The 13,694-nt window shown below is 39.9% G+C and overlaps 1 protein-coding gene across 3 annotated transcripts in view; it reads right to left on the bottom strand.

Moving 5' to 3' along the window:
• The window catches only part of NELL1 (neural EGFL like 1), a 291,138-nt gene that overhangs the window by 257,458 nt on the left and 19,986 nt on the right, over positions 1–13,694 (bottom strand). For all 3 annotated transcript variants that reach the window (XM_088175603.1, XM_088175604.1, XM_088175605.1), the window contains exon 3: positions 8,565–8,715. In XM_088175603.1, coding sequence (XP_088031729.1) covers positions 8,565–8,715 — 151 coding nt within the window. The remainder of the gene's footprint in view (positions 1–8,564; positions 8,716–13,694) is intronic.

Genomic DNA, 13,694 nt, shown 5'->3' with positions numbered 1-13,694 from the left:
AGGCCACAGCAACATGATGATGTCAGGCCTCCCAAATGCTGGGGAAAAAATCACTGCCATAAAAAATCAGACAATTACTGCACAGAAACTTCTGGGAAATATCTGTGAGTCTGGCCAAGGCATAATTTTAAATTCTTTTTAATAACAATGTAAATTCAGGAGAAGTCCAGAGATCTGTCATCTTTATGTCACCAGCTATAAATTCAGCAAGCTTCTGAAAAAATACGTCTATTTAGACTTGTTTGTGCACATAGCTTTTTCATTTCACAATAGCATTGTGCTATTTCATGATAAGAATGGCTTCAGGCAAGACTGTGCTTTAGCATCTTTGTAGGAACACTTCATGGTGTATTTAGAGACAGGCAACAAATCTGCATCCATTATCACAGAGATTTCAGGATTTTCAATCTACAGGGATTCTGTCATGAATCACAGGCCATTACTCCTCTGGCCTTTTGCTGTTCCTTACCACCAAGTGAGTGTGTGTGCACAGTGGGGCACACTGTGCTGGCTCAGCCTGGACAGGGGCATGGCAGTAAGTGGATCTTGTTTTAGCAGTCCTCAGTGCAAAGCAAAGCAGGGCAGGAGCAGGCACTGGGCACTGTGCTGCAGATAAGCTGGCAGGCACCTGCCCAAGGCACTACCCCTGTTAGTGAGGAAGCCATGGTGAGAAAAAGCAGTGCCTCTGAAAGAAAAGATACATCTCTTCAAACTAAAGGAAACACTCACTTTGCAGTTGTCACCACAGCTCTGTGCAGATGCAAAATCAGAACAAGTTACAGCTGTCAAGGCAAATATTTCAGTCGCTTCCACAGGCGCTGTTCTTGTACCCGAGTTACTATAAAGTGACAGGGTGAGATGCCAAGCTCTGAAGCATTAAGCATTGTGAAACACTGAGTTTTGAAGAAATGCTCTTCATGTGCTCAAGAGCACAGATCTACTCCTCCAGTGCATGTGCATCTCGAGGAACACTTTTGGTGCAGTGAGAGTCTCCTGTGGTGTGACTGTGACTGCCAGAGTGGCCCTGGATGGTAAGACAGGGAAGCTTCCTTAACATCCATACTTACAAACCATCCAAAGCTGCTTTTTACAGCTGCTTTAAATAAAGACAGACCGAGAGGCTGCACAGCAAAACCATACATGGCAAATCATCATTTATGCCGCATTGAAGGCTCACTGCTGTGGCAGAGGTTACACACTGATATCACCAAAGTCAGGCTGACATCAGGCAGCACAAAAGCTGTCATGAATAGAAGCATCACCTGTGACAAGGAAATTTGTTGCTATAAATCAGATTAACTTTCTACAAAGGGAAACACAAAAGTCGAATCCCATATATTGCATCACCAACTCTATTCCTACTCTATTCCAAAAGTATTCCTTCTATGCAAGCAAATCCAGTATAGCCAAAATGTAATACTAAACATTTTCAAACCTCTCAACTAAAAGCCTGAAAGTGCAACACCACTGTGCTACTGGCTACCTAAATAAGATTCTTCCAAACGTTTCTATCCTTTCATTTCAAGCAAAAGGAACTAAACCCAGTCAATTAAATGACTTTATTTTTCTATTCAGACCACTCTGAGGACAACAGTAATTGTGTTCTACCAGCCTAGCTTGAAACATTTAACAATAAACACTCCCACACTGACACCTTCTATTAGTATAGAATATTTATAAACATTTTGTCTTTTGTTCTACCCATCTTACACAAGGCAGCTGGGCATGCAAGCTGCAAGGCATAAAGCATTTATGATGTGTTTGTGTACCTGCAACTAGGCAAAGGTCTTCCTAATACAAATTTACTTTCCTCTTTCATCATATAAAGAAAAAAGTAATCCCAACATCTGCCTACTAGGTAAAAGACAGCTGGAGTCAGAGCTGGTATAAAGCAGCTACATATTTCCATGGTATGTGTTGTAAGGACTGACCTTAAGCATTTTGTTTTCATTTTATATGTCTAAAAATCTACCTTCACCATAGCTGCAACCTGCCTACTATCTGAAAAAAAAAAGCCTGGTTTCTCTCCTACTCCTAATAAACCAAGTAGGTAGTACCACACTACACCTAAAAATAGTACAGCATCTTAGCAGGCTTCAGAGCTAGCACAGCCAGCAGGACAGAAAAAAGTCTGGCTGAAGTAAGCTGAAGTTATGAATCCTTCAATTTACCTCAAAAAAAACCCCAACAAACCCGCACAAAAACAACAAAAAAAACCACCCTCACACTAAACACTGCCTTAACTTTACTGAAAAGTAACCTGACAAAAGAAAACCTTCATTCCTCTGTATCACCACTCCAACAAACACCAAGTCACCTTGTACACTCACATCCTGCAGTTGCTGTTACAGCCCTTGGCCAAAGGTTTGTTTCCCCAGTGAACCATTTGCAATCCACAAAGCACTGGTACCTGAGCACTTTGTGAATGGGGGCTGGCTACTTTGGGATTCTGAGCCAGCATTAGCCCAGGGATCTCTGTGGGTGTGCAGAAGCCTAGAGCTGCCAGTGTGACCAGACAGACCCCACAAAGCACAGCCCTGCCCAGTCCCTCCCTCCCTCATGTTCACCACTGCAGCAACAGCTCAGCTCAGGGGATCCCCAAATCCACAGTCTCCAAATGCCAGATTTTAATAAAACAATAGGATAACAGCTTTTTAAACTAATGAGGTCTGCCACGTGAATAAAACTACAGTATTTGAAAGCAAATTACCCTAACTGGTGTCCTTAGAAGAAAGGTTTTTCCCTTTAATCTCTCAAATTCAGCAGCTTTTCAGTGATTTCTTACATTATGGCAAATTCCACATGTTGCAAAACATGGAATATGCCAAAATCATCTTAGCTCTGGACTGGTCAGTATTCTTTAGACACTTTAAGTTGGCTAATTGTGACTTTCCTAATCAGCAAGAAAGGACATTTAATCAGTGAAACAACTACCATGCCTTAGTGAAGAGCACCCTAGAACTAATAAACTATAAAGATATAGTAAATCAGTATGTCCTTGTATGCCTATTTATACACTGCTAACTTGGCAAAAAACTCAAAGTCCATGCATCCCTTAGCTGAACTACCTCCATTATAACAAAAAAATCACACCTAGATGTCAACTAGACATGTGCCCAGGTGAAGACCCTTCCCCTCAGGCATGCACAGAAGTTATCTCAGATTACCAAACTTGTATGGAAACTACTAAGCAGTAGTAACTGAGGGGCTGTACTTGGAAAGTTACCAGCTCTGGACTTCTGTGTACAAACAAGGGTGTGTGAAGTCCTGTTGGTGTGCTTGGTTTGTGTGAAACCACCAAGCACCCAGGCTTGTGCAGATCTGAAATAAATAATTGATATCACTCTCAAGTGTGTAGTTATTGATTTATTGCACACTGGGTAACAGACAACAAACACATTTCTCCTGGATTCTCAGGGAAAAAAAAAATCTTTTCCTTTGCCTGCTCTCAAGGGCCAGGCCATGTCTGCTCCATCCTGATGCCCTCAGTCCCAGGCAGCCTCCACCTTCCTTGCCCCACTGCCTAAATCTCTGGCAGCTTTCCACAGCCAGCAACCATCAGGGTTTCCACTGCCATCCCCTCCCTTTCTGGAGACAGTGCCTGGAGCAGAGAGAGCACACAGGCATGTCACAAAACTGCAAACAAACCCCAAAAAACCACACACATCACCCAGACCACCTCAACCACGCAAAGAACATTTATAACATCTGTCTTATTAACTAGGGGAGTTAACATTCCAAATGAGCAGCCCAAATTCAGCAGACAGTTTTCAGAAAGTTGCATTTAGTGTAAGTTTGAGGCATTCTGGTTCTTTGCCTGTATCAGAGGGTCATAAAACAATCCAGCAGAATAACTCAGCATGTTGGAGCAGACTCCTGGGGGACCCACACATCCTGCTCCTGGCTGACCATAACATTTCTGCACTGTCCAAATTCAGGTTAAAAGAGTTTCAAACTGTCAGCCATTCTCCTCCAATTGCCAACGTGGTCCAATGAATGCATTTCAACAGCTGGTTATGAGCAGCATGTTAATGCTTCAGAGAGACAACAATTGTCAGCCTAGTGTACATAAAACACCTGCTCTCAGCAGGAAGCCACAGGATGGAAGGTAACTCCTCCAGTAGTAACTCCTCTCTCACAGTGCTTAAATCAGTGGAAGATTTATATAACAGTTCTTCTTCACTTTTCTCTTTTTCATACTTTAACCCTGAGAACAGAAGCAGGTGAGCACAATTCTATTTGTATTTGCATATCTAAAGACCTTTTGAGAAGGAAAAAAATGTGTAAATGCCTCACATGTTTAACATCAACTCATTCAGAGGGCTGGAAGTAAGGCTCAATCTTTATATTCTCTTTAGAGCTTTCCAGTTTAGCAATTCAACATATAAATATTCATAAAGATGTGCCCTTTACCCTAAAAGAAAAAGGTTAATGGATACATCTGCAGAGTTTTCCCTTCCCTTTCTGAATCCTGGGCATCTTGGAATCCAATATGCATATATCCATCTTGCAGAGAATAATCTGAAACATGGCAGGGAGTAAATCCAATTTTTCAGGTTTACTACTAGGGTCAGAAGTCACTCGCAGAGGCTTCTTTTGATCAGCTAGGTTTCAGTGAATAATTTAACTAGCTTATTACCCCTTTGTGTTTTTAATTAAACATATAATGGTCTGGTAGCCTTCCAGCTGTTTTTTGTGAACATACAGGTTTCTATCTGCTCCTCAACAGTGTCAGGAGCTGTTCACTGAGGAGAAGTATCTAACAATGGACTGGAGCCTCATGCCTGTTTTACCTCCTCACCCAAAATGGACCTGAAAGGAATAAAAGAATCACTATGAGCCTGACACATTGATCAGAATCCTCCTGAATATTTATATTAACACAGCTTGCTGCTACACAGTGAAGGGGCAGATTATCTACTCAGTAAATCCATTTCACTATAGCAGTACAATCAGCTTACAGGTTTCCAGATATCTGTCATGGAATAAAGTTTCTGAAGTTCAGGTCCTAGACACATGTTACAAGTATATAAAAAAAAAAAAATTAAAGTTTTTAATGCTTCCTGTAAGAAAATCTTCAAAACAATCATCTTGTGACTCAATCCTTTGTTCTGTCACGATGAGATCTCCCATTATGGAACACTTCAGAAAGAATGACATATGGGTACCTGAGCATCCTTAACATGTTCCTCCAGCTGCTGATCTTGGCCAGTGGTGGAGAAGAACCATCAATGTATCTCAGACCCTGAGATTAAACAGCTGAAAGGCAATGCTGACTCCATCTAAGTTATGTTCTTGGGCTCTGCACCAGGCAAGGCCAGAGCAGTAGACAGCTTCAGTGAAAGTGTATGAAATCACTGCTGAAATGAGGAATTCATTGTGGATGGCATTTTAATAAATATCTTGATTGCCTTTCTAAAGAGTTCTGGTGGTCTAAAGAGTCAAAGGCTGTGAGCAGAACAGCTCACAAAGCTCATCCAGGAAAAACTGGCTAGCATAATTCACTGATCAAAAAAACAGCTTCCACCTTCTGCATCCCCAAGTAACATCTGTCCATCCTATATTATTTTTTATTATCTCTAATTCAGAAAAGAAAATATAATATTCAGATTTACCACTTCATTCCAGGTAACTATACACACAGTCTGCACCAACTATCAGACTGTCCAATTAGAATTTATTTGCATTAATTAAGATTTCCGTTTTCCAAGACTTACTTTAAAACATTCGAAGCATGAAAACAAAGTCTTTATTATCATTAAACTGATTCAATAAATTGTTAACAAAGATGCTTGTCATCATGGTCCTGTCCATCAAATGGTGATATAAATCAACAGCAAATCTCAAATTGCTACAAAATATCCATTTAGAATAACAAAACAGTATATCTAAATTACTGACTTCAAGAAAAAAAACAAAACAAAAAAACAAACAAACAAACAAACAAACAAACAAAAAAAAAAAAAAAAAAAAAAAACACAAAGACATTTTCCATAGAGACATGAACTCTGGTATACAGCTAACAGAGCTGCTTTTTTTTGCTTGTTGCTGACCTCTTGAAGGCTTGAACTTTTGAAAATTTGGCCACTTTTTATATGCTGGTAAGTTAAAAAAAGCAAGCCTTTAACTGTAATATCTCCTATTGTGCACAAAGAGAAGAAATTGATAAGAGTTCTTGTGTTTTCCATAGTCAAACTCTATACTGGTTAAGGAACAACTGTACCCTTATATTTGTTCTCACACATCTTGCTCCTGATGAAATAAAGATGCTTTTTATTATCCTCTTTACAGTGTCTGTTTTCACACAGGGGAAACTGAAAGAGTTTGACCAAAAAAAAAAAAAATGGATGTCATCAAGAACAGCACCACGATAATTATCAGAAGCTTAGTAGGAGCTACAATTAATAAAAGGTTTGCCCTGTGACATGTGTCTGCACCCATTTCAGCTCCCATGCAAAGCTATAGAGTGAGTGGAGCTATTAGAGAAACATCAAAAATTCTCAACGTGAAAGTTCTGCTATTACACTGATCTAATTTAAGCAGGATCATCTTCAGCAGTGCCCCAAATCTTTGTTCTCTACTTCTCATCCACGTTAAAAAATATTTTCTCCATCGTCATCCATTTTATTAACTTCTGTCATCAAAGACCTGGGGGTATGAAAGCAGGATCCTTAGCAAGGTCTGAGAGGCAACCTGAGAAACAAGCAATGGCTTTAGGGGATACACAGGGAGGCCAAAACAGGCCAGCCCCAGTAAGCCACTGGAGTAGAGCAGTCAGGAGCAACACCAGACATGCCTGCTCTGACTCCTGCATGGAATTACAGACTGAAACTTCCTCAGTTACTGCACAGAGCTGCAAAGGTTGAACTGAGACTAGCAGGCAATCCTTCAACTCTATGTATTTTTAAGCAGATGTCATCATTTTAAATATTATAGATAACCTCAGTGCCAGAGAGGACAACAGCAGTGTATTTTGTTCAACCAAGATTACTCCTGCATAGCACATCTCCCTTCAAGCCTCTGCCTGTCAAGACTGAGGACTCAAGGAGCTGCATTCAGTAGATTCCATATCTAAAAATCCATGTGCCTTGCATTGTATAATCACCATTGCCTGTCTAGTTTGACCTTGGATTTTGCTAAGTGCAGGCATGTGACAGCATTTTTCTGTTCAATGGCTATCCTCAATGTTCTCTTTCTCAAATAAATAATAAACAAACTCTTAACATGGCAAACTGATCTTGTTAACCATGACTTCAAATGACCTGAAAAAGCTTGGAGAAATTGAAAAGTAATGCAAAAGGAATGATAGAGTAAGAGAAGGAGAATGGGAAGAGATGGAGGGAAGCATCCCTTTATAATGTAAAACAATATTCTTCTAGACTGAGACAGTGGCCTGAAAAATGCAAAAAGAATAAAGTAAAAGAAAAGTAGAGGTGACAGAAAAGTATTGACTAGGGATATTGAATAGCAAAGTCCTCCCCTTAACTGGGGAGGCTTGTCTGGGCATCTCTGCTGCTGCACTGGCAAAAAGCATCATTGACAATTTGGCCACGATGAAGTCACTGCCTTCTCCTTCATATACTTCCTCATCAAAAACGGAAGATATTGGGCTAAAAATTGAGTATCATGTACATGATTAAGACAAATACCAGTAGGATTATTTTAATAGAAGTGCTGCAGAAAAACTGGCATTAGATTTGAAATGGGAGCAACCAAAGAATGTCCCATTACTTGTATTACAACAGGAAAGAGCAGCACTAGACTTTCATGTGTCAGACTAGACACAAATGTCCTTCAAGACCTAAGAAATTATTTTAAAAGCATTAACAAAGTTACAAATAGGAGACTGTTTGATACAACATACACTTTGAAGCATCAAAACATCATTGGAATTGTATTATGGACCATAAAACAAAGTACACCTTTTTTTGGAATAAACTGATGTCTGCCACTAAAACAGATAATCAAAGTGACCTCTTTTTCCTCCTACACTGACAACCAGAAAAAAAATAAAAGGGGGCAGGGGGAGAGAAAAGTCATACATGAAATAGGAATATAATGGATTTATATTGGGAAGAAAACACACACAGTATTATATGCAAGCACAGGCAGCTTAATTGCTTAATAGCTTAACTGCTGAATCTCAAAGAAAATGTATTCTTTTATAATGTTATAAAACATAGTGAAGCAAGAAAAGTGCAAGTTTAACTTTTATGAAAAAGCAAACGCCAAAGCACATATAATAAACTAGTCAGGAAAATTGCATTGCAAGGTTTGTAACTTCCAAACTGCCCTGCATCTATACTACATTGGCTTTGATCTTTCTGTTTAAGTTATTTTATGGACTGGGATACATAAATAATGAATTCCTCCTATAACAAAAAAAAAAAAAAAAAAAAAAAAAAAGAACTAGAAAAAAGTAGCAAATAGCAAACTATGACGAAAGGCTCTAACTTGCATATTAGATTTTACATCTACCATTTCAACACATTGTCCAAACAGACCACAGGGCACTCAGTATCTTTTATATTGCTGCAAGGGAGAGAGAAACAAATTCCTCTTACCTGTGCTCTAACTCTCTGATGGACAGTATAACTCCAGAAGTCGATGGCTTTTGTTGCAGAGTGGCCAGAAACGTGAACTCACTTTTATTCCGGAAGAGCTGAATTAATTTCTCACTCACATGGGGTGCTGCGTGGATTTCTCTTTCTGTATCTAAGAATTTTATTTTTAAAAGGGGGAAAAAAAAAAAAAGGAAATAACAGTCTAGTAAAAATGCTAAGTCAGAAAGATTCAGATTACATTTTTCATTTTCACATCAATATTTTTCATTTTAGAGAGTCATCTGCCATGATCCATCACTGCATTTTTTCAGTGAAAAAACCCAAATGCCATATCTTGTCAGCATGTCCACTTGTCACTCTGACACGTTCACAACTGGTCAGCTAGTGATTTTCTGACGGATTTTTTGACAGGATGCTGAGCCATTTGTGTCTGCTGCAAGCAGATTAAGTTGCAGTAAATAAGGTGTGCTGCAGTCAGATAAATAGGGCCCTAAAATTTGAGAAATCTCAGACACAGCCTCTCCCAACACAATTCACCACGCTCCAATTTCAGTTTTTACCACTGACTCTGTTACCACCTCTTCCCTGCACATCACAGGAAACCTGTCCTTGCACAGTGTAAGGCAGAGATGGATTATTGCTAATAATGCTATATGGCTGTGCTCCTGCCTGAGAATTAAATACAAGACATGCTTGCAATCCATGGCCGTTTCAGGGATTTCTCAGTTTAAACAAGCAAAGAATGACAGCTCATACAATATTTATAAAACTACAGCTTGACCAGGCAGATGCAGAAACATTCCAGCCTCACAAATCCTGATGATGTCCAAGCAGCATCATGCCTTCTCACAGCTGGTCTGCTAAGATTCAAATGCATCATCTCCCACCAGTTTTAACTCAGCCTTTTATTCACTATACATCATCATTATGAAAGACAATTAATAACAAAGCAGAGAAATCATGGCATTTCACCTTCCCACCCATTGCCATGCCTCTCATGCTGGGCCCTTGTCACACATTTGCAAGACCTGAGCCACTTGCAGTTCCTGGATATCACAACCAATTAGAAATCCAGTGTGCTTGCTTTCCAAAGGTTTTACTCTGAAGCCAAAAATGCTGGCACAAATTCTCAGCTGGTAGGAAACCAGAGAACACCACTGAATGCTGAGAATCCAGCCCAGCATGCATGATGTAACACACAAAGCAGTGATGAAAATTACAATTCAGAATTTCACTGCATGGGAAAAAAAAAAAGTCCCCAACATTATTAAAAGGCCCCATTGTGTCATTAAATGAGGCTCTGCAGACAGAGGAGAGAGAGTGGCTTGGAAAAAAACCTAAAACCTCAAACACACAACTACTGAGGGAATGTCATGGACTGAAACCAAACTCCAAGGAAAAAGTATTCAAGCATGTTTTGTAATTGGGGTCTCAGTTTTTCCTGTGCAGCTTAAAGCCCTCCAAATGAGCTTCCACACCAGAGCTGTAACATGCTTGCACTCTGAAAGGCTCACAGTGAAAAGTACTACACTTAGACATCCAAAACCACTAGTCATCATTTAAAAATCTTTTCCAGGGACTCAAATTCCCCTGATTAATATAGTGCCCATTTTACAGCAACAAACTACTTGTCTGTCCAGTGCCACTTTTACCATAGCAGAGGATAAAGCTTCCAAGAGCAGAAATCATCTCCACTGCCATCATATAGTGGAATAGAAGAATAAACAATCCAGCACAGAAGACCAGATTTTGTCTTTATCTATTAGCTTTTGTTATCTGTATCATTATCTTCACCTAGCAGGTGTTATTATTGGTCATAAATAAAATGTAGTTTCTTTTAAAAAAGCTGATGCAGGAGATACAAAACTATGTCTCCCACAGACCCATAAATTCACCAATATCCAGTTTGTTATCTACAGAAACAGACAACCCACTGGTAGCACGTTCCAAGGCACAAGTAAGACTCAGAGGTAAAATAACCAAGACCTGACAGATGAAGATGATTATCATTTCTTGAAGGTTAAAACCCTTCATATCTTACTTTTTTTTCCTTAAAGGTGTTACAGTTACCAGAAATAAAATATGACTTAACAAAGCTTGCAAAAATTCTTTCACATGAAAGCACAGGCAGTGCTGTCAGTGGAACATATATGCTTAAACTTCAGTCAAGCCTTGCAAAGTACAACAGTTTCTCATTATAGGAAAGCTCACATCCCACCACCTATCTATCAAATTTTATACAAAAATACAGGGCTCCTTGCTTAGAATCATCCATGGTTCATCAGTGCACTGACTACTTCAGTTAGAAACACACTTTGAAATATTTTCTATTCTCTACCATCTCTTCACAGATAACATGAAACACTGATATTTATTTTCTGTTGATTAAATTCAGTAAGATCCAAAGTTCCGAAATTCCAGAGTGTTGGGTCAAAACTGCAGGGTAATAAATATTATTTACAGACTGCTTTGCAACACTGTAATTGGTAAAAAGGAAGTTATATAACCAGGCTTTTAGAAGCTAACACACTTCTAAGTACAGTGCTATGTATTGAGGGAGCAAGTCCAGTCATTCCCAGCACCTTGGGACATCCCTACTGCAAGCCAGGTGAAAACTTTACTTGCTGATGCAAAAACGTCCATAAAAATGCTGCTCTGCACAGCCTAATCTCAAGGGAACTTTCCAAGGGAACTTTCCCACTGGGTTCCATGGTGAGATGGTAAATGCAGCCTGGGAAGGCTGGGGGTGATCCAGAGGGCACAGGGTCTGGGATTTTGGAGCTGAGAGTGCCCAGCACAACCTGGGCTTGCAGCCTGGAAGCCGAATGCTGGGAAGGAGGGGGTCTGAGGAGAGAATGGCATGGCCCAGCTGCTGCCCCATGGCACAGCCCCACAGCTCTCTGGCACACACCATCCCTGGGAAGGTCATGGCTGTGTTTTGCTTGATTTCTGCAGAAAACACCATACAAATGAGCTGGGAGTACAATCCATTTAGAGTAAGAGCCTTCTACTTTCAGGTAGATTTTCACACTTCAAAATGAAAAAAAAAGAGGAAAAATTGAGAATGCATACACCCCCTCACCACAGGTGCCTGAAAGGCAAAATACTTTTTATGCTCTCTATAAAAATAACAGTCTGCTTGTAATGAAATGTCATATTTCCTACATAATATAGAACAATATAGGTTTATACAGCAATCTTCAGTGAAACATCGCTTCATGCTTGAATGATAATGCAATCTCAGCAAAATAAATAAACAAACACAGATACGACTTTCATATGCCCTTCTGTGTGATTATATTTCCTTAATTTGAAATAGTGACTGTCTGGAGGGTTTTTTAAAACATACCAGAGTGGTTCTAAAATTAAGCAATGAAAGAAAGCAAGCACACTCAGTTATGTGCAAGTCCAAGAGACAGAAATCATCTCAGAGCATCCAGTAAAGGCAACTTTCTACCTTCAGCAGAACAAAAGCACAAGACACACCTATGTCAGAGAGAGCATATGTTGCTTGGTTTTAATTATTTTTTTAAGCTGTGGGTCCAAGGAAGAAGTGCCAAACAGAAACCAATGGTCCAGTTTGTCAGGACAGACAACCAAAACCATTTAGCTACTATCATCCCCCCTCCCTGGCACCATCTCCCCCACAGCCAGGGATGCCCCTTTGCCTTCTCCTGGATGCCTGGTCCCTTGGGAGCCCATTGAGCCCCTGACCAGCACAGCCCTGCCAAGCCAGAAAGAGCCACAGGAGGAAGCAGCACCCAGGGCTGCCCTGACCCAGGGGCTCAGCACCCCCAGCAAGCTCCTACACCCTGAGCCACACGGAGAAATTTTACCCAAAACTACCCATAACACTCGCTACCAGCACCTTCAAAGTAAGCCTCAAATTTATATTTTAGCATAGGTGTGTTTTCACTTCACCATAAAACCAAATGAATGGTGATGCTGCTGTGGGGCCAACGATGTCAGGCCAATCTTTGCCTCACACATACAAACTGTTCAGATATTTCAGTGCACACTAACCCTAAATGCCAAATGGAATTAGGTACAATAACTCGGGATCAGCACCAGTCCTTACCCAACCTGATTTAGATCTCTCAAGTCACATCTTCCTCTGTGGATTCAATGCTTTATGCATCACCAGCTCTAGCAACTAAAAATTAAAACCTCAGGCTTCTGCTATTTGTAACCCTGAACACATTAGAAGCCCCAGAAAAGAGAAATGGTCCACTAGAAACAGATTAAGAAAATCACCACCACAGAGAAGCAGACAAAATGAGTTTGAGAAGGAAAAGGGTAATGCTAGGAAAGAAAGCAAAGGTCTCACCAAGCTTCCTTTGACAGTGACAACAATCCACAGTACAAAGGGAAATACATGACCATTTGGGATGGAATTTTAAGTGATGAAAAATGTACACCAGTTGTTAAAAGCCATATCCCAATCCATCTGGGGAATAATTTTACTTTAATAGATGCCTCCATAGGAGGAAAAATACTAAAATTCAGTTCTGAATCAACTCATTTTCTAAAGCAATAGGTACATTTTATCATTCACTAGCCTGCTTGAACACCTTTTACTTCCCTTGGCAGAGAACATACTGCAGAACACATTGTTTTATTGATAACTTCAATCATTTTAAAGCTATTTGCTTCAACATGCTTTCAGTAAAACCTTTGAACAGTCATTCTGGACAAGCAAGTAGAAATTAATCCTGCAACAACTGAGAATCTGGATTTAAGCTATAGCAATTAAAGAACTGAATATTATATCTTTTTGGCTTTTACCTTGCTATGGGCAAAATCCAGCAAAACTGAAAACTGTACTTAAAAAACAAAACAAAAAAATCACCCCAGTGCCCCACTTTTTTTTTTTAAGTCACCACCTTTAGAAAAATGAAACCAAGATTAGAAGGATGATCCAAAACTAGCAACTCTCAGTGTAGGCAGTTCCTAACAGTTGCTGAGGATGAAAACACAGAAAACCATCACAAAAACATTCTTGTTCACTGAAGCAGGTGCTTCACCAAAGCCCCTGAGTCAAGTGGGATCCAGTGCATTGATTCCCTTCCTGCACACTGGTCTCACAAAATATCATTTGAAGAATTGGTGAAAACAAAAACAACAACCAAC

Source organism: Sturnus vulgaris, chromosome 18, assembly GCF_052056855.1.
Source record: "Sturnus vulgaris isolate bStuVul1 chromosome 18, bStuVul1.hap1, whole genome shotgun sequence".
NCBI lineage: Eukaryota > Metazoa > Chordata > Aves > Passeriformes > Sturnidae > Sturnus > Sturnus vulgaris.
The sequence above is the reverse complement of the archived record's forward strand: the minus strand, read 5'-3'. Positions and strand labels throughout refer to the sequence as shown.